This window comes from Glycine max, chromosome 13, assembly GCF_000004515.6.
Source record: "Glycine max cultivar Williams 82 chromosome 13, Glycine_max_v4.0, whole genome shotgun sequence".
NCBI lineage: Eukaryota > Viridiplantae > Streptophyta > Magnoliopsida > Fabales > Fabaceae > Glycine > Glycine max.
The window spans coordinates 20,715,044-20,743,018 of record NC_038249.2 but is presented as its reverse complement, the minus strand read 5'-3'; the positions used below and the strand labels follow the sequence as shown (position 1 = coordinate 20,743,018).

The 27,975-nt window shown below is 33.2% G+C and overlaps 1 protein-coding gene across 14 annotated transcripts; it reads right to left on the bottom strand.

Annotated features, from left to right (window-relative positions):
- Positions 1-102: 102 nt before the first annotated feature.
- Positions 103-27,671, bottom strand: LOC100813841 (calcium-transporting ATPase 8, plasma membrane-type). 14 transcript variants are annotated; one of them, XR_003263875.2, is made up of 38 exons: positions 27,513-27,671; positions 25,204-25,284; positions 20,730-20,857; positions 20,160-20,335; positions 16,663-16,779; positions 16,544-16,580; positions 15,101-15,210; positions 14,880-15,011; positions 14,700-14,789; positions 14,211-14,280; positions 13,905-13,975; positions 13,734-13,817; positions 13,579-13,656; positions 13,423-13,494; positions 12,135-12,218; positions 11,974-12,056; positions 11,455-11,563; positions 11,273-11,328; positions 10,851-10,893; positions 10,685-10,768; positions 10,207-10,347; positions 10,035-10,100; positions 9,849-9,947; positions 9,582-9,692; positions 9,127-9,297; positions 8,589-8,648; positions 6,504-6,668; positions 6,309-6,425; positions 5,953-6,051; positions 5,553-5,690; positions 5,359-5,459; positions 4,949-4,994; positions 4,638-4,772; positions 2,393-2,500; positions 1,829-1,920; positions 1,416-1,579; positions 600-882; positions 103-370 (listed from the first exon to the last, which is right to left on the bottom strand). XR_003263875.2 is itself a non-coding variant. In XM_006593439.4 (36 exons), the coding sequence occupies exons 4-36, from the start codon at positions 20,322-20,324 to the stop codon at positions 1,489-1,491; spliced, it is 3,225 nt and encodes a 1,074-aa protein (XP_006593502.1). In that variant the 5' UTR covers positions 20,325-20,335; positions 20,730-20,857; positions 25,204-25,284; positions 27,513-27,671; the 3' UTR covers positions 1,152-1,488. The 14 variants fall into 14 exon arrangements, 12 of the variants coding, with proteins under 12 accessions (XP_006593502.1, XP_006593503.1, XP_014620877.1 ...); XR_003263874.2 differs by lacking the exon at positions 600-882; XM_006593439.4 differs by lacking the exons at positions 103-370; positions 600-882 and having other exon boundaries at positions 1,152-1,579.
- Between the last annotated feature and the right edge of the window lie 304 nt (positions 27,672-27,975).

Here is a 27,975-nt window from a genome sequence, read left to right as displayed (position 1 = left end):
TGGGTTTTTACTCCGCAAATTATTGAGGTTAGAAAAATAAATAAATACTACTTATAAAAACAATTGCAGTCAATTTAAAACACTAACGCGTACTGCCTTCTCTTTGACTAAGAAGGATGACACAGATTTCATAGAAATTTTTTTACAAGATAGTGAGAAAGTTCAGGTAAAAAGCGTTGGCTTTACAGGCTTGATTAGAAATTTTCCTCTAGTTGTGATATACCCACATTTGGTTGATGAGCAGATAGAAGATATTGTGTTGCGTGAAGGTGTCCAGAAGGGCCTCCAGTCCCCATCATATTGTGTGGGTAGATATGCTCCAACGGTTGAGCAGGCCATGCACCATTTTCATTGTCTGCTGTATGAAAACCTGACAAAATAAATCCCCATCAGTTACATGAAATTATTACATGATCGGGACTATGTACTATGCAGTCCCAAAAAATCTCTACATGACCTGTAATTATACCTGTTATGAGTAAAAAATGTCACATGAAAATTGGTCAGGACTATCTAGTCCGAAATCATGTAATGATTTCTTGTCAATTAAAGATAATAAAGTAATAAACTACTGCTGCAATCAATAAGCAGAGACATACTTGCACTGGGTATTTGTCTGAATTTGAAATTGATGGATGTTGTGTAAATACACCATTAGTGAGGGTTCTGTTATTTTAATCAGTCTCTCGAAGTTGACATATCACAATAGTTGTGTCCTTACGAATCTCTTGCTGAACTTATTAGCTGTTTGGAATTACCGAGGATCATTGTGATTGCCGTGTAATTCAAATTTGCTGTCGTCAATAGGACATGTTTTATTGTTCCAGTTTAAATTATGGCCATACGGACTGGGGGAACGAATGCTTAAAAATATCAGATCTCCTACGATTGAAAAATTGACGTACCTGAGAATTATTGTACAGTAAAATCTTACATTTTTTAAAATTATATTACTCTTAATTTTTTCTTTGTTCACATTTCAATTGCTTCTTTCAAAACTAATTACTTTCAAATTCATCTTAATTTTTTCAAACTAATTATACCCAACATCCTCATAATTGGGTATATCTAATTAAATATTTTTTCTTTGATTTTCAATTTTTATCTAAATTTAAAAATACACGTAAAAGACAAATAAGAAAGAAGCTAAATTGAAACAATGAATTGGAATATTATCATACATCTCTCCAACTTTTCAAACACACGAAAATATAAATCAGCGTTTGTCAAACTGCAAATTCACTGGTGGTAAAAATAAAAAATAAAATAAAAAAGACTAGCTGAAATTCCGTATATGACAAATCTAACCTTGTTAGAACCTAAGTATAAAACAAAACCAACTTTTGTTTGGATCTGTAGAATCTCTACAACTAACTAGTATACTATTTTCCATCACCAGAAGAATGTAGGTAAACCTGTCAATAAAATGAGACGGACGGGAGAGAGGGAATCAGCAAGACTCTGGTGAGAAGCCTCGGATTTCATCCTTTAATTTCCTCTACGAAGATATTTTCGGAACAAGTTACTGAGTTCAGCCTTTGGTACTCGTATCAGTTTTCCAACCACAGCAAGAGGCCAGCTGAGAGAATGGGGAGCAGGAGAAGAATTACAGTTAGCATGCGAGCACATGACAAGTACTCTAGTCTATATTAGCATAAAATGCATCATTATCCTTCGAGTTATACATATACATACAGTATTAAAAACAATCAAGGCCCTCTCAAACTTCCATCAAACGCAATCTCCAACAAAAACTCATTGGAGAAGAAAATAGCATGCAAAGAGCAATACACACTACGCATTCGAGTACGTGAGATCATCAACTGACCTGATAAATGCTATAATAACAGAAATGAGCCACTGCTTCCAATTAAGCTTGGCTGTTTTAGTGAACTTCCCAAGATATTCAACGATGACAATCTGAAAAACAGTAACAAAGTTTAGGGTAGCCCTACCTATATGTTGTAAGTAAAAGCAAACAATTAGAGAAGACCTCTAACATGACTAACTAATGTGCCTCAACACCATGGGCCCCCTATTAAAGTAAACCCCAGAAGGGAGAGGAGGAATAAGGGCAGTTTGGGAAGTGGAGTGGAGGAATATGTTCTGCATGTCTCAAACAGAGGGGATACTAGGCAGGAGGGTATTGGAGAGGATGATGCAGCAAGCATGAGTGGGGCGTGAGGGTGAATATGGAGGGAGGTGCAGGGGTATCATCATTTGGGTAGATTTGGGGTCACTAATGACAGGGGGCAGTGAAGGCACTAATTCTCTTGGGAGTTTTTGTTTTACCTTTCTGCATTTAAATTTTCTACTATTTCCATTGAATCAGAACTTGGTTCTCTGCAATTTTCCTACCGATTCTGTAGTAATATCAGTATCTATTGCTAACCTGAAGCACAACAGTTATTCCTACTATCCCCATAAAGAGGTAGTTTCTTGTGACTCCCTTGAATATGTTGAATTTATCTGGCTTTCGGGCATTAAATTCATTAAAGACCTGCAGTTTTGGAAGAACATTTTCTTTGTCATCATTTAGATGAAAATAAAAAAGAAAAAAGTGCAATTATAAGATGGCTACCAATATAACTACAAATACAAGGTGAAGAATGAATTGGACATGAATTCATAACCTTTTTCTGACATCTAAAGGATTTAGCAGCAATGAAAAACAGAGGATCAGGCATTGATAAAAGAATAACCAATATGAAAATGGAAAAGAAAATATGAAAAGAAAACGTGGTAGACTTTATTTCTGTCAATGAACACGAGTCTTTCATGGAAGTCCCAAGACTCTCCCCTCAACAACTTCTCAACTGACTAACTCCATCCCCTATTCCCCTCTTCATTTATAGTACTGCGTCCACAAAATTCCCTGCATGGCAGCATGCCCTTTTATCTTTCCTCGTGTACTTCTTAATGAGTAGGGTCTTATTCCTTCATTCATCAAGGATTGAAAAGAGGAGAGAGCACTCATGAGTTCAAATGGCATCACTAGGAACTCAGTGTTCCATCGTTAGTCTGGAAAGCTGTTCATGGAACCTCCTTCATTCTTATTTGATGATACCCAACCTTCAAATCCAATTTAGAAAACATTGCTGCCCTAGCCAATTCATCCAACAGCCGTCAATCATAGAGATAGGGAATTTATATGGAACTGTAATCTTATTTAATGCCCTATAATCCACACAAAATCTCCACATGCCATCTTTTTTTCTTCACTAATATGATAGGGATAGAATAGGGGTTTACTCTTGATCTAATAGTTCCCGCTTTCAACATTTCTATTCTACCACTAACTTTTCTATTTACTTTTTTTTTATAGTGGGTGTACTTGTAGGGGTCTCAATTTAGGAATGTTGGCCTCTTCAAGCTTATAGCATGAGTGATTTGTGAAATTTGCATATTATTTTTGGTAGAATTTCATTAGGAGTTTATATTTTTATTATGGATCATCTTAATACGGATCCCAAGCAAGAATCGAACCTATGACTTTCAGGTTATTAGCACAACGCTCTAACCAATTGAGTTAATGAGCCAATTACATTATAAAATAAATAATATTGTTATGCATAATACTAAAATTTCTAATATATATTTAATGCACATGTAAATTTAAATAATAAATTATGACAATTAATTTTGATATAACTCATACGAATTATTTAATCTATATATTTTTTTATAAATAAAAAATATTTACTATTACAAAATTTAATATATATTAAATTTTGTAATAGTAAAAAAAATTTAATGCGCAAATAAGTAATTTAACATATTAATAATTAAAAAAACTAAAACTTTAAGGAATTAAATAAAAACCAAAAAATCAATACAGATGAAGTTCATCCGTATAAAACATACGAATCAACTTGATCCGTATGCTTTATACAGACGAACTTCATACTTACGTGATCCGTATGTGAAAAATCTGCTTACGGATCACTACTCAGTCAGAAAAAGCAATTTAAAAAGGAACAACAAGCCAGAGGCATTTCGGGAATTAAACAAAAATGGTGGGTGCACCTAGCAACACCCAAATCACTAAGTTCTCACTCTCACTCATTGGGCCCAGAAACAAAAAATTAAATGAAAAGCCCAAGATATAAAATGGGAGATCAGAGCAGCTTTAGATGAGAGTCGTCTTGTGCTTAGCCATCTTGCACTTAGAGATCAAGAACGAAAGTTGGAAATCAAAGAGGGCAAGGTCAAGGGCAATCCTGAAGATCCAACAAAGGCTGCAAATATTCAGAGATTAGAAATTGGAGTTCTTCCTACCCCTTTCTATGCTTTTCTTGTACTTTTTGATGGGTTATTTCATGATTAACACCATTATTAGGGATTGTAAATTCACCATGAGCTCAATCACAATAAAGACGATAATTTCCATCTTTAAAAAGACATAGTAACTTCCTTTGTTCTATAATTTGGTTTACAATTAAGGTATAAGTATTTCTGCAGATTTTAATGTAATTAAGAGCCCTAAATTAACAGATAGATCATAGATGGACAAGTCTTGTTTCACCAATATTATCCACCTCCCCCCAACCCACACACAAATAACTAAATAGATAAACTCAAATATGAAATGTAGTGGCCCGCCACTGAACTTAGAGCTTTGTAAAATAAGAACTTACTTGACAAAGAACAAATGCATTGAATATCAGAGAGTTCTTCACTTTGATTGCAGGGCGGTTGGGCTCATCCCTCAAACCCAGTAAGCTCACACCTCGGAAATTAAGTATAAGCAAGACAGACAATTGGTACATTGCCTGAAAGATTCCAGCCATTATTGATGATTTAGAGACAGCAGAAATAATACTCATAAGCAATGCATTACAGTTTTAACATTCATTTGTTAGTTATTTGAGGCTTGGTCCACATCAAGATAAAATCCCTGCCAGCTCCAATGACAACAGGGGTGCTGCTAATGAGAAACAGAATTCACCTGTATCAGCAGATTCCTCCACATAATATTTGATACAAGAGGTTCTCTGTACAGCAAAAAAGATACAGTCAATATAATAACACAAAAACCATTAAAAAAAAAAGGCACTGCATCTGATGTTCTAGTAATGGAGCTTCAACTGTAGGACTGCCCACTAGCACATTATGTAAAATCCATGCAAGCATAACCAATTCAGCATTCACTGGCATCTTTATAGCTTTTGGCTGCTGATTATTTTGAGAGTGATTCACAAAGCTTTTTACAGCATCAATGTGTTACTACTTGCTCACTTTAATAGTACCCTGCTATTTTGGTATTTTGTGAAGGATATATCACTTTGATCTTGTGCGTTATTCTTCTCTCTTTAATTTCCTAGCTTTCATTAAGAAAATGATGGGAAAAAAATTGACCTTTGACCCTTAGGGCTTTGATCCATCAGAGAATCAGTTGGCGGTTCAGTTGCCAAGGCTAATGCTCCAAGAGTATCCATGATAAGATTTACCCAGAGAAGCTGTTGAGAAATTAATGAAGGTATAGTTCATAAGGATAGCCTTCTGAATAAATGAGGGAGCACAAACCGGTTAGAGACAAATAGAAATCAAACCTGTACTGTATTTAGTGGGATGTCACCGGTGGAAAATGCAGCAACAACATTTATAGCAAGTGCTGCTATATTGACTGTAAGCTGAAACTGGATAAATTTCTGAATATTTGCATATACAGACCGCCCCCATTTGACAACCTGAATTGGCAAAAGAAATTGAAAGGCAGTACCACTTACGCTTCAAACATCAATTCGTAATCAGCTTACATAAAATAATATCTCGGGCTATAGGATACACCTTAACTTTATACCTCTCACAAAACAAAAGTATTCAAAAAAATTATAATTCTGCATTTCAAGTAATGCCAGAAATGAGTACTAACCTTCAAAAAGTAGATGTCAAACGTGCATCATTTATAAGAACAGTTCAAAATCTCTCAAATAAGAAATGAGGGCTAACCTTCACAACTGAAGCAAAATTGTCATCCAAAATAATGATATCAGAGCTCTCTTTAGCAACTTCTGTACCTTGGATACCCATTGCAAGACCAATATCGGCCTAAACTCAAAAATAGAGTCACAAAAACAACCATGAAAACAAAAACTAGTTTACCTAATTTGAACCAAAAAATGTGTGTCTGAACAATAGATTCTAATAGAACATAAAATTAACACAGCAATAACAATGTTGGCAACTTGGCACCAGTTATACTCACCAATTGTATCATTAATTATAATTACTGTCATCATCTTAACATGTATCTAAAATGAAAAATAAAAGCACATGCCCAAAAACATAAGAAATGCCTTGCAAACCTCATGCAGTGCAGGAGCATCATTTGTTCCATCTCCAGTTACAGCCACAACATGCCCCTTCCTCCTCAATGCTTGCACAAGCAAAAGCTTGTCATTAGGAGATGACCGTCCCATAACCTATTACATAGCATAGACACTTAATCTCATTGCCCAAACAATTACATCACTAAGGCTGTTATATTTGTTGGATTATACCAATATCTTTTCAACAATATCTGCTCTCCCTTCTTCTGTCAAGGCACGAAAGTTTTTTCCTTCAATGATGATTGGCTCTGTAGCATCAGAAATTGAACCAAGGATTCCACATTCCACAGCAATTGCTCTTGCAGTTTTAACGTTGTCACCAGTGACCATTTTTACCTGGGATTAGAAATCCAAACCAAGCAAATTAGTACTTTTCGTAAGTAGGAAATTGCACATGCCTTGCATACTGCATTTCTTAACCTAAACAGTGCTCATTTTGCATGACATTGAAGATCAGATGAACCGATAATAGAAAAATTGGCCATTTCGTCATATCAAAATCAATGACAGGTTTTTAAATATTTAAAAACTCAATTCACATAAATGGTACTATTAGGTCTCACTAGTATCATAAATCCATTCTTTTACATCTAATAATTAGTGTGTAAAACCCCTGCGTTTCTCAAGGTTTACCCTCTACAAGAAACGTAATAACTAAGTCTAAACATTCCACCATTAATAAGAATAGTTAGGGTACATGCAAAGATTTAATAAATTGTAGTTTTTAATTCATGAAATTCATATTAATAAAAGTAATTTAGATAAAATATCAAGAAAAAATTAAGATCATTACATCTTTATCTTCACTGGAGATGCTATCAAAAGCAGTTATATACCAGTGATTACAATAACCAGTGATGGTCCTGGAGAAGTGGACCAATTGGAAAGGAACAGTAAGAAGGTTAGGAAGGGGGAAAGGTCGCGGGTCCAATCCCTCTGGCTAACAAAAACTAACAATTAACATTTGGCGATAAAAAAAAAGTTATGAGATGAATAGACTATGCCTAAGTGTGTGTTTGGTACTGCAGAAGAGGGAGAAGGGGACGAAGAAGAGCAACAAAATGCAACAATTTTGGAAAACATGTGCGGATGGGCGACAAAATTATGCTATTTTACCTAAGTGCCCTTTCTTGTCTGCGCATTTTATCAACTATAAGGACAAAATGGTATTTTGAGTAACAATCTAATTTTTTTTCTTTTTTTTTCTTACTTAACAAACCACTTTAATTCAAATATTTCTTCTACTTTTCATTCTATTTCTTTTCAACCAAACAACCTCTCTTTCCACCCTATTTCAACTTTATTTCTCTTCTTTTTTATCCTTTTCTTTTCTCACCTACCTACTTCCTCTCCCTCTATTTCTTCTCTGCCTACCAAACAGCCTAAGTCAGAACCTGGTATTTCCCCTATAGCATGTAGCGCAGGCTAAGGGCCCTCATCTCACCCAAGGTTTCTTCATATAAGGAATCCTAGCTGGTACTTTGGTGGTTTCTGTATCTTTTATGCTTGATGAGCATGCCAGACAATGAAGACTGTAGAGGATTATAACATATATGTTGCTTACTAGCTCTTATTGTGATAAACAAAGAGAACCTTGGCCAATAATAGAAGCTTCAAGAGGAGCATGCAAAACTCCGTAAGCCATGGTGATAGTTACTTGACTATCCTCTAGTGGAACAATTTGGGGTTTCAATTTTCTCAAGACTCGTAATGAGCAGCTTAGACAAAAAGGAAGAGAGAGTTAATGCCATAGGGCACGTTTGGGTAAATAGCTTAAATAAGCATTTTTTCAATAAAATCAAATGAGAGCTTATTCATAAGCTTGATTGTGAAACTTGAAATTAAGCTAAAAAGAGCTTATTTTTTATAGGTTTCTCCATGAAGCTTATTGAAATAAGCTCTTATGAACGCCCATTTAAAATAGATTATTATTCTTTTGGGGAAAACTTCAAAGTTTTCTCAATTTATCTCAAGATTTTTTATTTTTTTTTGCAAATAGTATAGTTATAGTGAGTCCCACCATTTTTAAAAATATTTCCATTCTCTTTCTCTCGCACCAAACACCAAAAATTAATTCCATCCTCTCTCCCCCTCCTATTTCCCTCTTACCAAACAGGGCTAAAAGTCAGCAATGGGTGGAAACGTTGGCCACTTAAGAGTACAAATAGAGTACTATAACATGTTATACTCGTCTCAATGACCTAAGTCGCATAATGGAACAAAATGAATTTCAACATCAAAAGCATGTATTAATACCTCAACCCCAGCCTTTTGGCAAAGCTTCACTGCATCTTTGACACCAGGTCGGCAAGGATCCTGCATTTCAATGCATAATCAGCATAAGGCAAAATAGTAAGAACATATTGAAATGATAGAAATTAGCGTGTGGAAGTCATGCAACAAAATAAGTAATAATGGCGCTAATGAGATTCAAGAGAAAACTAAGAAAAAGGAAAAAATGTGAGTAACATCATATCAGACAAGAATACAATCATGACGTATTAATACTGGTAACATAACAAAGATGACAATGTATAACAACTAAAGGGAGGACAAACAAAATATATAGGTTTGACAGTTACAGCAGTTAGTTAGAAAGATAGATAATGGATGTAAGGCAAGAGGGATCATCTGAGAAGATAACAATTGTGAACTGGGCATTAGCTCTATTCATGAAGTTTCATATATCAATAACAGCTCCTTTCCATTCTTTCTTCCTTTCATTCTATGTGCCAACTCTCTTATTCATGGGTTCCCAACTCCATGACAATATAATTTGTAGAGGAAATATCACCTTTAGGCCAATAATAGCCAATAAAACAAGATTATCCTCTGGCAATGACCAGTGAGAAAGTTCTTCTTCACTAGTTGGAACATTCTTCATTTCATATGATCTATATGCAATCGCAACACAACGTAGACTATCAGCAGCCATATCTTCAATAGCTTTTTTAAAAGTTGACATCTGTGAGCCAGAAAAACTTCACTTTAGGGAACATTATCAAAATCAGTAAAAAACAATAATCAAATGCCATCCAACAGTTCATGTAATACTTGTATTTGATTTTTGTTTCATGAGTGTATGTAATGATAAAAGATACAGAAAAGAGGAGACATAATAAGAAAACTTAGCAAAAGTTCTATTAAGATATAATCAGATAAGGTTTCCAAACAGGAAAAATTTGATCTGCAAGAAAAATCAATGTCTTTGATTAACTATTTATCTAAATATTTAACTATTTCCTCAACCTTAGCTTCATCCATCTCCACCAACTGATCATTTGCATCAAAATACCGTGTACAGCAAGCTAGGACTATCTCAGCAGCACCTTTCCAATGTATATGGATTTCAGAGTCAGACTGCGGAAAAGTATAAAATTATTAGCAATAGTGGTCTGGATGACAAGCAAGATATAGTACATTATCATATAATATATTAGCTCCCTAATAATGTATCAGTTTAGAACAGAAGCAAAAAAATTACATATTTGAATTAAAATGCCAACAAGGTATTACCACCCGTGTTGCAACTCCTCCTCGCTTTTTGTCTGAATTGAATGGGAATACATGAATAATTGATGAGTCTGATCTGGCAGTGTCAAAATTCATCCCAAGCTGAAATTTGATCTTAAGAGTCATAAATAGTTGTAATTGCATAAAGCTCCATAAAATGAAGTTGAAATTTTAAGTTTCAAAACAGACCTTAATTCCCCACTCTAAAATTGCCTTTTCTGTTGGTGATCCAGAAACCTCAACATCATTACCACCCTGTTATGAATATAATCATTCATACAGTAGTAGAACCAGTCAATTATGACATTATTGGGGGGTGGGAGTGGGGGGGACTGAGCAAAGTAAAACATTTCTATTATACCTCAGCGATATATACACTTCCATTAGTGTTCTGTGCAACACCTTCAATCAGCAAAGAGCAGAGCATATGAGAGAACTTTGATTCCTCATAAGGAGGAACAATCTTCTTCCCACCACCAATCCAAGCCTCAACCACAGTCATCTATCTCAGAATTTAGGTGAAATTAAAATTTTATGGACACATTATTGTCTTCATCAACACCAACAGAAATAAACAAACTACTTCCTAAAACTATTCACCCAAAATAAATAGCTAATGATCAACCCTCAGACCATGATCCTTTGCCTATTCGTGTTAGTTGAAATTCTTAACTCCTAATCTTACAAGTTGATATGTTTCCTACTTGACATAAGCTGAGAAGCACATATGCCACAATAGAATTAAAGTATTTGCAACAAGTGCTCTCCAACAACCATGTGTAACTTACCATAAATATTATAAATAGGGAATAGGGTTTCAATACTGAATCAGAACTAACCTGATTCATAGTCAATGTTCCAGTCTTATCACTGCAAATGGTTGTGGCTGACCCCATTGTCTCACAGGCAGAAAGCCTCCTCACCTGTAATTCAATGTGTTATATTAAACAGCATTTCTCAAATAGATATGCAAAAATCCTAAAGCACAAACAAAAATTGGCATACCAAAGCTTTATCTGCCATCATTTTTTTCATTGAGTAGGCAAGTCTATAAAATAGTTTATGTGAAACAGTGTTAGTAGCGAGAAATAAGATTTAAAGAGAGAGTAACAATATCGCAGATAACTAGATATTAAAGAGCATATTGGCAATCTAAAATGGATAGAATAGAGATAATGGTGACATCATATAATGATAAGAAAATAAAATGAAATTAAAAAAAAGGCCGTCAGATAGAAAAATGGCAGAAAATCTACATTGGACCAATATTGGGTACACTCATTAAAAGAATTAAGGATCAAATCTATATATCATATTAAAGTACAAGGACAATGATATTGTTATCCATAATGTGCAGTAGCAGCAATGTTAATGTCACCAAATCCATCAAGACTAAGTAAAATCTAGATAAAAATGATCAAACTTACGTTAAGGTAACTGCTAAAGGCAGCCCTTCAGGCACTGCAATCACCACAATGGTGACCTACATGATCAACGCATTACAATCACCTCATAGTTATTAATGTTAAAGCTCATGAAAGTTTATGAATATTTATCTGCAAATGGATCATATATGTCCAGGTATTCTAGTACTTATCAATGCACATACCGCGACAGTGAATATCTTAATTACTCCATCAATAGCATCACCAACTTTGGTCTTGCCCGCTATAAATTGAACACTTCCATCTGGGTTTCTAGTATGCCCAGAGAAATATCTGTGCTTATAGGTTGCCATTTCAGAGAAATGTTTAAAAAGAAAAAGTTAAATTGCAAATTATCTACTTCAACTTTGACCATTTGGCAAATAATCCTGTGATTTCATGGTTGGCAAGTAACATGCTTAAACTTTCAAATTTCAATATATGGCAAATAACCAATTTTAATTTTGGCAATTAACTCAACAAATGCAAATTACCCTTGCTTTCAATTTTGACAGTTAACCAAATGAGTTAGTAGAGAATAAGCCCTATGCTTAAAATTAAGCAGGTTTTGACAGAAGTGAAATCCCAAGGGATGTTAATTACAAAGAATACACCACAGGGGTCTATTTGATACAGGGTCAGAGTTAAAGATTTGCAATTTAAACTAAAATACAATTAAATCATAGAAAGAAACAGATATAAACCTGGCCAGTAGCACCATCAGAACAACGACAGCCACAAAGAGTCCAACAATACCAATTAAGGTAGTGAGACCATTTAAGCGTACCTATATTGAAAACTTTATGTAGGTAAACATACTATCAGAAGCAGGAAATAAAAAACAGACTGCATGTAAAAAGGGGACCTGCAAAGGAGTTTCTTCGCCATTGTCTTCGGAAATGCTGGTCATTAGAAGACCCCATTCAGTATTGATACCAACAGCCGTTACCTGAGGAAGGAGAGCAACCAATAAAAAAACATCAGGAAAAAAATCTGTTTAATCAATAAAACAGATGGACTAAAACTAAAAGAATAAATATAATCAATTTAACATATTCAATTATTTAAAGAATTTTTACCAAAAAAACAATTAATGAAAGAATTTCAGTACAATTTAATACATATTTCACCCCTCTAATTTTTCTCTGCCTCAGTTGTTTTCAAAATCAAACAGGGAATTAAATCCCTTCCTGAACAGCATGCACTAGATGAATAATTGACATCATTTCAAAGTGACTTTTCCAGGGGGGAAAACGAGAAGTTTCCTTATAGATCCAAATAGGAAAAGCTTCCCTGTAAGTGCACAGTTTTAGTAAAACACCATTTTAGTTTCTGAAAGATTTGAAGTTAGTTACTCTTAGAATGTGGGTTTAAACCTAACTCAACCCTACAAAACCGGCTTGTAAGCTGAGGATTACCCCCCACTTATATACTTTAATTTGGTCATATCACTAGCCAATGTGGGACTAAACCACCACCCTCGAGTTTGCACTTCAGGCAAACCCCAAAGAGGTCGCAACTAAGGTGGGCTACGGGGGTCCACAAATAAGACTGCTTTCCAACACTCGCCCCACGCCTAGGACTTCCAGTTTGGAGCATGCCAAATGCAGGCGACTCACCAATGGATCTAGGATAGGTTCTGATACCATCTTAGAATAAGGGTTTGGGCCTAACTCAACCCTATAAAACCGACTTATAAGGTGAGGATTGTCTCTCACTTATATACTTTAATTTGGCCGTATCACTAGCCAATGTGAGACTAAACCACCACCCTCGAGGTTGCACTTCAGGCAACCCTTGAAGAGGCCACAACTAAGGTGGGCTAAGGGGGTATGCAATTAAGGCAACTTTCCAACAGTTACATTAATCCCTAAAAGCTGAAAATGTCAATCAATTTAGTTCTTTCTATCGATCATTTTTTTTTCTTCTTTCAAGGACTAGTTTGGTCCACCTCAAATCTTTCAAAGACCAAAATGGTGTTTTACACATTTTTGGGTCCTTGGGACAATTCCCATCTGAGCTATAAGGGTTAAGGTCCACTTATAGGTTATTAATTACATCAACAACCCTTTGAAAACTCCTTAGTTTTGTAAATAGAATCAAGACAGGACAATTACAAAAAATAGAAGGGAAAATGAAAGTCCAAAATTTACCAGCATAGTTCCACTGCCATCTGCAACTTTACATCCAGAAATCAGAAAAGGATCATTAGAATTTTTTTCAACCTGCAAAAAGGAAAATTATTATCCACTTAGGAAAAGAGAGCAGTAATTAACCTTGTTCTCCACAAGATAGAAATAAACACTTACAATCTTGCTCTCCCCAGTCATACTTGATTCATCAATTGCAAGAGAGTGACCGGTGATCAAAACTCCATCAGCAGGGACCTAGAAAAGATCAGTTAAGCACTAAATAACAAAAAATGCAACCATTAGGCATGATATGCAAAAATGATAAGACATACCTGATTACCAATGTTAAGGGGTATAACATCACCAACAACAACATCATATATGGAGATCTCAACTCTTCTACCATCTCGAATAACCTTCTCAAGCACAAATTGAAACATAAAGTTATGATGATGATGATAATAATAATAATAATAAAAGTATTGCTGAGCCAAAAAACAAACCTCCAAATGTATGTTTCTCTTGTGCTCATTTAGGTCTTGAAACTGAAGAGACTGCTTATAATCACTTATAGCTACAAAAGAGGAGGACAAACAAAGGAGGGTGTTTTGCCCGTTAAAGGAGAACATTATTAGATGTATAATTGTAATTATTATGATAACATCCATAATAAATGACAAAGTAGATAATGGACGTGTGTCTACACCAAATGCATTTTGTATCAAATAGCAAATTCAGAGCAGAATCTTAAAACATGTAACTAAATGCTTTAATGCATTATCAACTTTCCAAAGACAATATATTAATACCTGTAACAAGAATAACAAGAATAACTGCAAAAGCAATGCTTCCCCCATCATACCATCCTTCCTTAAGACCCTGAAACATAATTAAGTCTGAACTTGATAAACCTAATTCCTAGCATCAACAAAAACTTATTCCTAATCCCAGATTATGAAGGAAAACTGTCTAGCATGCAACTGACATTATCCAAAAAATACCAATAAGGAAGAAGAATTACAAGAAAATGGGCAATAGGACGGCACACGGTTGGAGGATTAATTTTTGCATGTAGGCTGAGTTAGTGAGGGGGGAGGGGGAAGTACAGTAATTAAAGAGCAGTGCCAGTCCAAGACATTAATATTTGTATGCATTTTTATTTTATAAGAAAAAGTTTATGTTCAGAATGAGACAAGTACACTGTCTCCACTAAGTAAAAAGATAGACTCCTGACAGGACTTTCTTTTTCACAACATGAGAAGAAAGAATTGCATTATAACTTTGTCAGCCAATCTCACCTCAGATTTTATCCCCAGTGCTAATGAAGCCACTGCAGCTACCATTAAAATAATCAAGGTCAGATCCTTGCAAGCATCCCACATAAACATCTAAGGAAGGCAACAAAAACAAAGACATCAGTACAACAACCCTCCAATAAAAAGAGGATTACCAAATGCTTAATGTCCACCAAAATTTACCAAAAAACTTCTTCCACTCTTTCGTGGGTAGTTGTTGGAGCCGAATGCACTCCTCCGTTTCAGCAAGTCAGCATCATCACCCTGAATCCCTTTCTCTAAATTGGTTTTCAACAAATGTGATAACCCTACAACCTTATAAAGTGATTCAGAAGAATCACGTGAATATTACGACACTAATCAATACAATTCAGATTTAAGAAAATTATTCTCAGAACAATTACCCCTCCATTTTCCTGCAGAGCAGTAGCATCACGGTCCCTTGAAATTGAAGAAAGTTGTTCTTGTCCAACTGAAAATTCTCCAGTGGAGCTTGAAGGAGGTTTTATAGTTCCTAATCCCAACAGTTAAATGCACTGAGCATTGATATTGAAAAGAAAAAAAAAATAGTGCCTATGCTTTTAATATACCAGGCCAACTAACTCAAAAAAATTATTTAATAAAGATCTAGGGAGCACCAAACATCAGTACACCAAATGACTTTCAACTTTGCTATTCATGTTCAGAATTCAATTTCCAAACACCTTTTATCACTGTAAAAAAGGATAGAAGTAGAATCCCAAAATGATAATCGTGCCCTCTAGGCATCTAGCATTAGAAAGATAAACACAAATGGTAACTGGATATATCCTGGAAACACTTTTCGACTTAAAGATAATACTACAAACACCTCTTATCGTTGTAAAATAGGATAGCACTAGAATCCCCAGATCATAATTGTGTCCAAGCCTCTAGCACTAAAATCAGTATCACATATGATAATTGGATATATCCTGGAAATAGTTTAGAATTAATACAATAATACAAACACGGAAACACCTTTTATCATCATAAATTGAAAATGATAGCACAAAATCCCCAGTTAGGAAGACAAAAATGAGAACATTTTTTATCATTATGTAAGACTAAGACCATTAAAAATCTCTGTAATAATAATTATTAAACATTATTTATGCTGAAAACTAAAATGTAAATATATAGTAACAAAACTACATAAAAACAAATGAACAAGTCATAAAATTACAATTGAAATGTTAAAGGAAGTTGATTTGCTAAAAAGATAATTGATTCATATCAAACAGCATGTCAGGCATCAATCTTGGAATAAATATCAATAAAAACCAGCTAAGTCAAAACAATTACGACATTTGACTTCTAAGCTACAGGTTTTCCAGACAAATATGCAGCAACTCACATGAATATTAGGTCATTAACAATAATATGGCTTATCAAGGGAGATCAGTGATACCATGCATATATAATTTCAGACTTTTTCCAGACCATTAAGCAGCTAATCAGGTGATAGTATGTATAGCAGTAACTAAAGTGACCTTTCTTTATGAGAAAAAATGGTACAAAAGTACAACAAACACTAATCAATTATGTTCACCAACTACTAGAACTGACAACCTACATAGCCAAACAGACCAAAGTACTGAACTCATATGCAGATTAGCAGAATAAAAATCAAAGAAAAAGATATACTGCATAAGATAAGTAAAATAACACTAAGAGAGTAAATTTTATAAATTGCAAAACAATAATAAAAATCTAGTTACTTCTAACAAATTAGGAGACAGGAGTAAGTTCTAAATAGGAAAACTAATTTGAATTATTAGTAAACTACAATTTGTAGACATAAGAGTGAGAACAATCGAATGACTCACCATTCATTTGCCCAGCTTCCTTGAATCGATATGCGGCCTAATAGAGTAAATTAATTAATTAGTTCACTTAAGATATGCAACATGAGCAATGATAAAGAAATTCAACTCAAGAACTGAACTTGAATGGCCCGTGTATGCACTATAACAATTCTTAATACTCGCTTTGTCTCTTCTTCTTTCTTTAAGTCCAAGGTGTAACGAAATCGACGAGAAGCATTGAGCACAAGTGCCGCTTGCTGAAACACAAAAGGAATTATTTGTCTGGTCATTGAACAAAGTATTGTCTACCAAATAAAAAAAATAAACTCATAATGTGTCAAAACAGTCAAATACGAGTAGCAATTGATGTTAACACAATAATTGTAGCATGGGACTCTGATACTGCTGAAATAGTATAGGACGATGACTTCAAGTCCCTAATGCAAGATCAAGAAAATGCTCTGTATCTTGTCTTCGGCCAGTTTTGGAAACAGAGGTTTATATTTGTGGGAGAATAATTGCAACTTCAGAGCCATCATAAAAATAATTTATCTTCAATCTTCAAACTAGCAGGAAAAAGTCAATTATTAAGTGTCTATTAGGACCAACAAACTACCAGAACTGTAGTAGTACTAAGTTCCTTTTCACAAACTTAACTTTTTTTCCATGTGAGAATGTTAAACTTTTCTTGTAACTAAATGAATTCTTTCCTTCCAGTAATATAGGAAAATTTCAAAGGTCAGAAGAATTAAGACTTGACTTAAAAGAGTTGATATTCAAGCTTAGTGCTTTCTTCTTTTTATCTTCCCTACAAATGCTCTCATATCACTCTAATATTCTGGTCTCCAATTCCATTCTTGCTTTATTTGCAACTGTGAATAGCATCAATCCTCTTAACATTTAAATTATTACATTAAATCTCTCCTTACTTTTTGTCCCATTATTAAGCACATTATCCCTCAATGACCTTTACAAGAAACATATGGACTTATCTCACTGTAGCTTCCTAATTGATGCATTTTCCTAACTGTCTATTGCCCAGCAAACAAGGGATCCAATTCGTCTTCAATCAAAACTTTGTTAAAATAATTACAGGAATATTTCCTACCTCTTGGCTTCCATACACATCAATGGTTGTCAATAAACTTTGAAACGGATGCAACAAAACCTTCAATCAAAATATTCTCTGCTACCAAGCATAGCTGGAGTTAGAGTACAAATCAAAGGATCAAAGCTGGCCTTTCTGCCTCTTAAGTACTTTGCCCCAAAATTATGAGGCAGGGTTAACCCCTCACTACCAAGCTTTTCTAGAAGGATTAAGAACTGAGCTTTTTAATGTAGCTGTCTGTAGATAGTAAATATCCTGGACAGCTGTTGGTAGTCCTGACAACACCTCAAATATGTTACTTGCAAGTTTAGAAAGGTATTCAAAGTAATACTTTCTATGATTGGCTAATCCTATTTTGGTAAACAATAGTAGTAAACAAAGTGCCATGAATCCAATCCTTTGGAGTACAGTGTTTTGGAAGAGATTCACAAGATGTTCAAAACAGTACTGAAGATCCCAAAACTGTGCTAATTAGAATTTGTACTGTGTTTTCTTGAATACTCTAATCTACTCAAGATTTGTTGTTAGAAATGTTGAGTCTTTGGCAACAAAACTTCACTCCACTCCTTATCTTTCTAATAGTATTGTATATTTTAATCAGTCCTCTCCTTCATGCTTTGTGGAGGCAGGTCCTTGTTCCCATGTTTCGTTGATATCGAATTAAAAATACATATATACAACAACAACAACAACAACAACGCCTTATCCCACTAGGTGGGGTCGGCTACATGGATCAACTTCCGCCATAATGTTCTATCAAGTACCATACTTCTATCCAAACCATTAATTTCGAGATCCTTTTTTATAACCTCTCTTATAGTCTTTTTGGGTCTTCCTCTGCCTCGAATTGTTTGTCTTCTCTCCATCTGGTCTACTCTCCTCACTACAGAGTCTACCGGTCGTCTCTCTACATGCCCAAACCACCTAAGTCTATTTTCCACCATCTTCTCTACAATAGGCGCTACTCCAACCCTCTCTCTAATAGCTTCGTTTCTAATTTTATCCTGTCGAGTCTTACCACACATCCACCGCAACATCCTCATCTCCGCTACACCTACTTTATTCTCATGTTGGCTCTTGACCGCCCAACATTCTGTTCCGTACAAAATCGCCGGTCTTACCGCAGTCCGATAAAACTTTCCCTTTAGCTTGATCGGTACCTTTGCATCACATAACACCCCCGATGCTTTTCTCCATTTCATCCATCCTGCTTGAATGCGATGATTCACATCCCCTTCAATTTCCCCATCATCCTGTATTACAGACCCAAGATATTTAAACCGTGTGACTTGAGGGATAATATGGTCTCCTATTTTCACCTCTGAGTTAGAAACCCTCCTTCTTTTGTTGAACTTACATTCCATATACTCCGATTTGCTTCTGCTTAGGCGAAAGCCATGTGTTTCTAGAGCTCGTCTCCAAGTTTCCAACCTCTCATTCAACTCCTCCCTCGACTCTCCAAGGAGGATTATGTCATCTGCAAAAAGCATGCATCTCGGCGCTATCTCTTGGATTTGTTCCGTGAGGACATCCATATATAAAAATACATATATATTAAAATAAAAAGAAAAAGAACCCTGTTTAGTCTCATACTTTAAAACTATAATTGTGGACCTTACTCAATGGTAGATTCATAAGAAACAGGTTGTATAAACTTGTCCTATAGCCCACAGCAGAAAAGGTACTTAGGTTTGACAACAGATGTGTAGATAGCTGCATGAATGCTAAAATCTTGTATTAACAGGGAAGAAATTTCCACTTCTTCCACATAGACCTTTAAATGAAACAATATATTGCTATCACCAATCAGCCAGTACTTGAACTTTGTATTTTTTGAGCCATTTTGATTATCTACTTATCTTTTCAAACATTTCTCCCAGAACCCATACCATCTATCCAGTTGAGGCTTCATTTGGGGAGTGGATCATCTCATTTGAGTTCAAGAGACCCTAAACAACACCCCGGTTGAGGCCCCATTTTCTCCATGTCTTTGTCTCTCTTCACATGACCCTAAGTCCCTAACACGTGAAAAAATTCACTAAGAGGATCCATTCCCCTTCTGCTGCTCTTAATTTAAATCCTATAGACCATTAAAATAAAAGGAAGCAGCTCTCTCTCTCTCTCTCTCTCTGTGTTTGTGTCTGTAGATATAGTAAAGTTTGGCAAAATATACTGGTTGAACTAGTGGATTCCCCACCTGTATACATATATCTGTCTATCTATATATGTTTGTGTGTGTATGCAGGCACATACATACAAAAGTGATAGGAAGGGGATGGCACCCAAAATCCTACAAGACAAGGCACCAATAGCCTGCTCGGGAGATCAACAAATGCCCAACCCACAAGATTATTGCATAGGCTAAAACCGCAAACAGTTTTAACTAGCTTCATTGAAATAGTAACCCATGCCCATGGGATTCATATATTTATTCAGTACAAATTCTAAATCAGAGAAACAGCATCAATCATGTTATTATTAAATAATATGACAATAATAGTAACAGCAAGAGAGTGGGTTGACACATACCCTCCAACGCCTGAGGCGTTGAACCGGAGCATTCTTTGTTCTGGGAACATCAAATGGATCAGCTGAAAAGTCTCCATCATCAAAATCAGCAGAGAAGCTAGCCCGAGACCCAGCCTCTATGTCTTGCGGCGTCTGGCTGCCAGGAGAACCCTTGGAGAAACTCATACTTCCAAAAACTGTCGCCAGAAAGATGCCACCGTCACCACCTAATATGCCTCACTACTACTTCATAGTTTATCATAATAACCATTTTTATTATTTACAGTTCCACTTCCACTCTCAGAAAAAACCTCACCCGATCACTAAAAAAAACTAGGTTCAGTCTTTTTGCTTTGGAATTGAACACTCCAAAACATGTTCCACCAAAAAAAAAAAAAAAAAAAACAGTTCAAATTTCCACTGATCTTTTGTCGTTTCGTTATAATTCAAAATCGTAGTTTACCAATCACTGGTCTCTAAATTCAAATCAAACATTTTCAATTGCACAGTGAATTGTAAGCTTTTATAGTGCCTAATGTATATGACTTGCCTATGTATGCAGTAAGTAAGCATCGTGTCGCGTGGACTTACCGGGAAAATAAAGAGACTATTATTACTCTGATGGTGATAGTGGCATTCTGGTCTTCGTCTTCCTCTTTCTCTGCAACCCGAAACCCTTCAGAGGAGGAAACGAATATCATTAAATAACGCAACCGCATCTGAAACAAACAACAATTTAAATTTAATTTCCATTTTCCATTCACGAGATTTTCACCTTATGCAACAGAATCCCCAAAAATACAATATAGGAATGGTTTCCCTCCTTCGACGAAATTTCGTTTCACGATTCAAGTGCAGTATAATTCAGTTACGCGCCAAAATTATATTCTATTTTACTTTTTGTGATTTATAAGATTGTTGAATTAGAAGATTTAAAAAAAAAAATCAATTTCTAATAGAAGCCTTTACGTATTATGAGGAAAAGTAAACGCGATGCTTCCTGTGCAGGAAAGTGTGTTTAATGGGCACAACAGCACGAGAATCAGAACCTTTCACTTTTGATTTGATTTGATTTGCTTGCATGAGATTAGTATTGGAAAGGGAGGAATAAGCAACTAGTGGCACTCACTAGTGCTAATGCTAATGCCTGGGATTGAATGATTCACATTTCATGGGTGGCAATGGCCAATGCCATATCAACAATGACCAGAAGAAAAAGAACAAGAGGGGAAATGTTAATGCAATTCAGTCAAATGAAATCACACAAAGGAAGTGGCAAACCTATATTAATAGTGCAAAAGCTCACTCCTTTATTTCATATGCTGGCAAGCAACAAAATATTATCTAACATACTTTTTTTAACACATTTTTTATTTAAAAAATCTTTAAAAGGCTTTTTTTTCCCTCATTCTTTGGCACACTTTTGTTTATACGAATTAGAGAAGTATTAGTAATATACTCTCTAATATACTTATTTTATATATTATAAAATTTATTTAAAACTAAAAAATGAAAAGAGATAATTATTAAATATAATAAAAGACTCATAAAATTTTATGATTTTTAATAAATTTTAACCAATAAAAAAAACCTGAAAAAAATATGTTCCTATCCTTTCTTTACAAATTATGAATTAGAATTCAAATTCATAAAATACAACTATTCTATAATATATTTTTTAATAAATTTTAATCAATCAAAATATGTTCCAAAATATTTATTAAAGAATGCATAACCAATATTTTTTTGTCTCAAAATAATAATTTTTTTACATAGATAAAAAAATAATAATAAATACATCAAAGAGAATAGTATTTTACAAAATTAACTTATATCATTATAAACTTATTTATAGATTTTATTGATTACTATTAATAGTATAAGAGATATAAATTAAAAAAATAATTAATATTATATTAAAAAATTAAAATGATAATTATTTTATGGAATATTTTTTTTTGTCTTATCTATGATGTATAATTATTAATAATGAAAATTATCTGATTTGATGTATTATTTTATTATTAAAAAAAGTTAGAGAAACACATACCTCTCCTACAATGAATAATTATGATGGGACGGATGAATAAGTGGTATTTAGTAAAGAGTAGATTATAGCTGCTTCCCAGCACAACCAGCACTGTAATTCAAGAAGCATGCACTCCGTGTATTATGGCAAAATGTACGCCGTTGCGGTGACAAATCCGAATTCAAACGCGTGAGTCATTAATTTTTGTTGATAGTTTTTGTTCTCATGCTAATGTATCTATCTCAATTTTTATTTAATTAAAATTCTCTAAATTATTGATTTAATATATTTTCATACTCTAAATTAGAATATACTCCTTATTCTCTTAATTATACATTTTTAAAATTCTTTTTTTTTAACTCTTTTAGTGGTGTATTTCACAATTTACACCCTCTTCACTAACTAGTAAAAAAGTTCTTTCTTAAATAATAATTACATAAAGTAAATATTTATCTTATACAAAACATAAACTAAATTCTTAGTTAATAACAAATTGAAAAAAACAATAAAATGGAATTAATATGATAGTGCAAAAACATACTAATTACTCTTCAATCTTTTAATAATACTTAGTAAGCAAATAAATTTTAAAATATTAAAAAAATGTTTATGAAATAATAAAACGGAACAAACAGACAGTGGGAAGAAAACAGTTCTACAGGAAATAAGGGTCGTCAAAATTAATTGTATTTCTTAAATCTCAAAAGATGGATCTAATTTAAAACATGATTGAAGGATAGGTAGGGCATGGGATGATGGGATTATTCAATGAGGAAAAAATTATTGTTTCTTCAACGTTGAAGAAAGATTTTTTCTTTGAAGTCTATTTGGCACGCAAAATAAGAATTATAATTTTGTATTAATTGAAATTAGTTCAAATTATATTTTTTGTATTTATACTGTACAAATATTTAGAACGTAAATTTTTAATATTAAGTTGAATTATAAATTTATTTTATCATTTTAATTGGCAGTAATTATGGGTGGAATTGTGTTGGAATTAAACAAAAGCGATATCTGTCCACATGTGATTATTGCAAAAATACAATGCTGATGATAAGATTGTGATGATCGCTAAGCGTGACTCTAGGAGGCAGTAAATATTCCCTGGTTTGGAATAATGTTGAAGATTATATTGATTAATGAAGTGGTTAGAATGATGTATGTAAGTGGGGAATAATTATGAGAATATTGATTTTTTTTATTTATTAATATGTGATTAATTCGAGGAGAATTGAACTCATATCTTTTAAGTAAGATTCTGCTTGGAATGGTTTTTAGGTTTGAGTTTTAAAATTTTTAAAAATAATGACTAGTTTTTAGTCTTAGCTTTAAATAATTTTAAAATCAATTTTTAAAATATGATTAGTTTTAAAATAAATTCATTATCAAAGTTTCATATTATATTAAATTAGTTTAAGAGTGTTTTTTGTATGGGAATAACGATGATAATGTCAGCAACGACAATAGAGAGATACTAGTGGTGGTTGTGATTGCACTGGTGATAGAAAGTGGTGTCAATATTGATGATGGTGGTGGTAGCAACGTTAGTGGTGGTGGTGGTGATGACAGTAGTGATAAGTGACGATGGTAGCAATGGTGCAATGGTAGTGGTGGTGATGATAATGTAGGTGGTATCGATAACAATAGTAATAACAACGATAATGATGATGATAACAGTCAAACGGTGGTGACAGAGGAAACATTGATAGTGGTGGTGATAGTAGTAATGTGGGTGGTGACAATGGTAGTGTCGGCAGCCAGTGATGATTGTGGTGGTGATAACAAAGGTGATATTAGTAGTAATAGTACAATGACATGGTGACATTGAGAGTGGTAGTGGTGGTGAAAGTGATGGAGATGGTAGCAAAAAGTATTATTGTCAATGTGAGAAATGTGTAATTTTTTAAAACTAAACCAAATTCACAAAACCTTCTTTTTGTTTTGAAGAAGAGTATAAAAATGTCTTAAAAATCATTTCAATTCATTTTTGTCAAATAGATTTTGTTTTGAAAATTACATTTGAAAATCAAAAACTAAAAACTCACAATCTCCCTAAAATCTGATATGTTCAATTTAAATATTGTGGGTAGAAAAAATGTAATTGAAACTTTAAAGGAAAATCTTCATTAAAGATATCATTTGAGTTCCTCAATGAATATTAGTCATTAACAAATAAATATTTTATAACTATAATAGTACAAGAAAATTCTCACCTCATAAACTAATCTTTGAGATTGAGTTAGACTTAAATCTAAATTATAAGATGATATTAAAAATTATCTTAATTATTGTTTTTAAACCTTTCAAGGACACCCATTTCAAATTGTTATCAAATAATTTATAGATATTTGATCTTATGATCTTTACCTTCAACATGTTTAGTTGGAAGTGATGTAATAATAACAATAAAAATGACATAATCTTAAGGATTTTCAAACATTAGTTTTGAATATTATTAGAGATCTCACGTCATGACTTGGAAAATGGTTAAATTACTTTTTATAAGACTCGGAACAATCATACAGCAAGTGTGTTGTTTCATAGCTTGATTGTGAAATTAAGTTTTAAAAATTAAGAAACAATATATAGATAAAACAACGATTGTAATGGCCAAGGAAGCAAATAAGAAGTTTTTTGTATTATTAACTAAAATATGTAAAGCGTAATTATTTTAAAATTCATTTTGACCTCAATTCACTAAAACCAAAGAATAATATAAATGATATTATCAATTACTCATTATAAAAAACACTTCTATTGTTAATTGAACCAAAGTTTTCCTTATTGCACATCACAGTTTCCCTCCCAATTTTTTTTTAAAAGAAAAGGAAAACATTTGAATCTTTAAGTCGGTGAGAAGATAAGAGTTAATTTTATATTTATAAGAGTTTAACATTTCACAAAAAACAAATTAAAAATGCTACATAGATCAAATTTTTACTGTTTCAGTATTGTAAAGTTGAATTTAAACACTGCCAGCACCACAATAATAAGACGGGTAGAAGTAAAAGATTGGTTTAGAGAAATTATTACCTTTACAGAAAGATGGTTGAATTATTTATCCTTGAGCGATATGTTCATAACAATTGCATCTGATTGCAGTCAGAATAACGTCTGCAACACCATACAAGGGATGGTTCATTATCTTTTGTAATCAACACTTTATGTGCAAAAAAGAACCAACACCATCTTGAAAAATGAGTTATATATTGACCCGTAAGAAGATGACTTTGTGGTAGTTATTAGAGTTTGAATTTCACCTTATAATACGTACATACATGAAATGAAAGGCACAAAACAATGCAAGTATAGATAATGTTTGAAGAATGCTCGTTTTATTTGTTGGTTCTGCAGATGTTGGCATATATCCCTCTTTCCTTGAAACTTCCTTTAATTATTATTAAGTTTGTTGGATTAGAGGATCAAGTAAGGTATTGTACTATATTATATAGCGACTTCACTAACTGGACCCAGACATGGCTTGTCCTCATGGGAAAGGAAAAATGCTCTGATTTTACTATGGTTTTCTGCAACTAATAGTATGGTATTTGAATATTAATTCCTTTTATATAAATTAAAATCACCTAAATGACTTGTATTTCTTTTAATAATAATAAAAGTACACCCAATCAAGAATCGAGTTCTAATATGTATAATTCAGTTGTATGACATCTGTCAGGCATTTTGTCGGCAAAACAAACCTTCTCCTGATGGAACATATTGTAATAAGCTTCAATTGAGAAAGAATCATAAAACCCTCACTCTTTTTGGTGACTTTGGTTACTTAAAGTCTTCCGTGTTATTAGTAATTAAGGTGATTAATAATCATATATCCAAATATTTATTTAAATTCTTGATAATAGAATATGTAGTAGGTTTTAAGACTTTTGATATATTATTTTAGAACGTTGAATCATATTTTTTTCATTCATAAATATTAAATCCGATATTTTACTTGAACAGGGGTTTAATTATTTTCTTTCATTCGAATCATATTAATAAACAAACTATTAACCATTAAATCATTTTTAATGGTTTTGATATACTTTTTTCGATGCTACTTTCCATCATTTATTCGATATATTCTCTTAATCAGGGCTTGTATTTGTCTGTTCCACACACTCTCCTAGCAATATTTAATTACGTTTTCGACATTAGATGTTAATTACTTCAAATCTTTGTTTTCAAGTGCACACATTTCTAATTATATCTTGTTTAGTATAGTATGTTCGTTCGTTCATTCAAGGAGACATTCTCATCCCTTTTTTTTTACTAGAAATTGGGATTTTATTGCTCAACAGAATTAAGACGTAATACACCATTAGATATGATAAGGTTCAGTTGATAAGTGACCTCCTCTAGTCAGGACATTTCAGAAACAGAAAAGGCTAAACTGGCAAGAACATTAGCAACTCAATCTCCTTCTCTTCTATTGAATACAGTAGTATATGCATCGAGTGTTTTTTTATTCTTTTATCGATTCATTATTATTCAATCTTAATTCTACTCAATATCGCAAATCATACAACCCTGCCATAGTTATTTCCCCTTTAAACTCGAAGGACACCTTTAATAGATAAATGTATGAACAATAATTTAGTAATATTTTAAATTTTTTAGAGATTAGTTTCATATCCATTTTTATAAATGACTGGCTAATGTATCAAGATTTTGAATCATGGGTTCGATAGATATATGTATTACTAGTATAAATTTGTAAAAGAAAACAATGTATTGCTAATATAAAAGTTTTTACATTATTAATTAATCAAAATATACTTTTGATATAACTTTTAAATAATTATTAAAAAAAGTAAATAAAATAAATTTACTATACATAATAACTTCACCAATATGCATGATGTAAAAGAAATTTATATCGTTAATATAAGTACTATTTACTCTCTTTTTTTAAAAGAAATTTATATTGTTAGTATAAGTACTATTTACTCTCTTTTTTTAAAAGAAATTTATAGGGTTAGTATAAGTAATATTTACTCTCTTTTTTTGGACGATCAATTATTTGTTCTTAAATTTTAATAAAAAAATGATATATTGATGGATGGACATATATATATAAAACTCAAAGTTTCTCTAAAAAACTCAAATGTAGTATAAATTAATATTTGTGAATAAAAAAGAGTTTTTTTTATCCCTACGAATCAAATATAGTGTGCAGGAGATTTATAATAATTTATGAATCATCCTGCTTAACAAATTGGGTTACACCCTTTGATAGATAAAGAAAAGTTGAATTGATCAAAATAGCTATTCAGGACTAATTAAAAGGGGTGGCATGGAAGAAAAAGCAGAGGCTGAGAATGGAATAGTAGGCATAATACCTGCAGTGAACCACAAAAAGGAAAAAGGATATAATCGATCGATGTCAACAGCCACGGCCACTGATGAAGCCAAGAGAAACCAAACGTAAGCACGCGATATTCCACTCCTTAATTTCACCCCAAGTTTATAATAGAAATAGAATCTGCGTGTGTTATTACTTCACGCACTGCAGCATTATTGCATTAACTATATATGATAGAGAGACTCATTCGTCAACATCAGTGACAGGAAAAGGAGAAATTTCTTGGAAATTCAGTATGAGTGTAAGATTGTATGTAACTAGTCTATTATTATTATGAATTTCCTTACCACGTACAATAACATTATTTTTGTTGTAGTACAATCGATCATGAATCGACCAACAGGATAGGTAACGAATAAAGCAGGTTAAGATATGATGTGCGACTTTATATTATTTCCACAAATCTATCCGCGTGATGCTTAAGTTTTCCAAGACTTAAA

Coding starts and splice junctions, on each gene's coding strand:
- LOC100813841 (XM_006593439.4), bottom strand. CDS start 20,324: ATGAGTTTCTCCAAGGGTTCTCCTGGCAGCCAGACGCCGCAAGACATA. Junction 10,894..11,272: donor CCTTTAGCAGTTACCTTAAC/GTAAGTTTGATC, acceptor ACTATTTTATAG/ACTTGCCTACTCAATGAAAA. Junction 9,298..9,581: donor TGGAGATGGATGAAGCTAAG/GTTGAGGAAATA, acceptor TCTGGCTCACAG/ATGTCAACTTTTAAAAAAGC.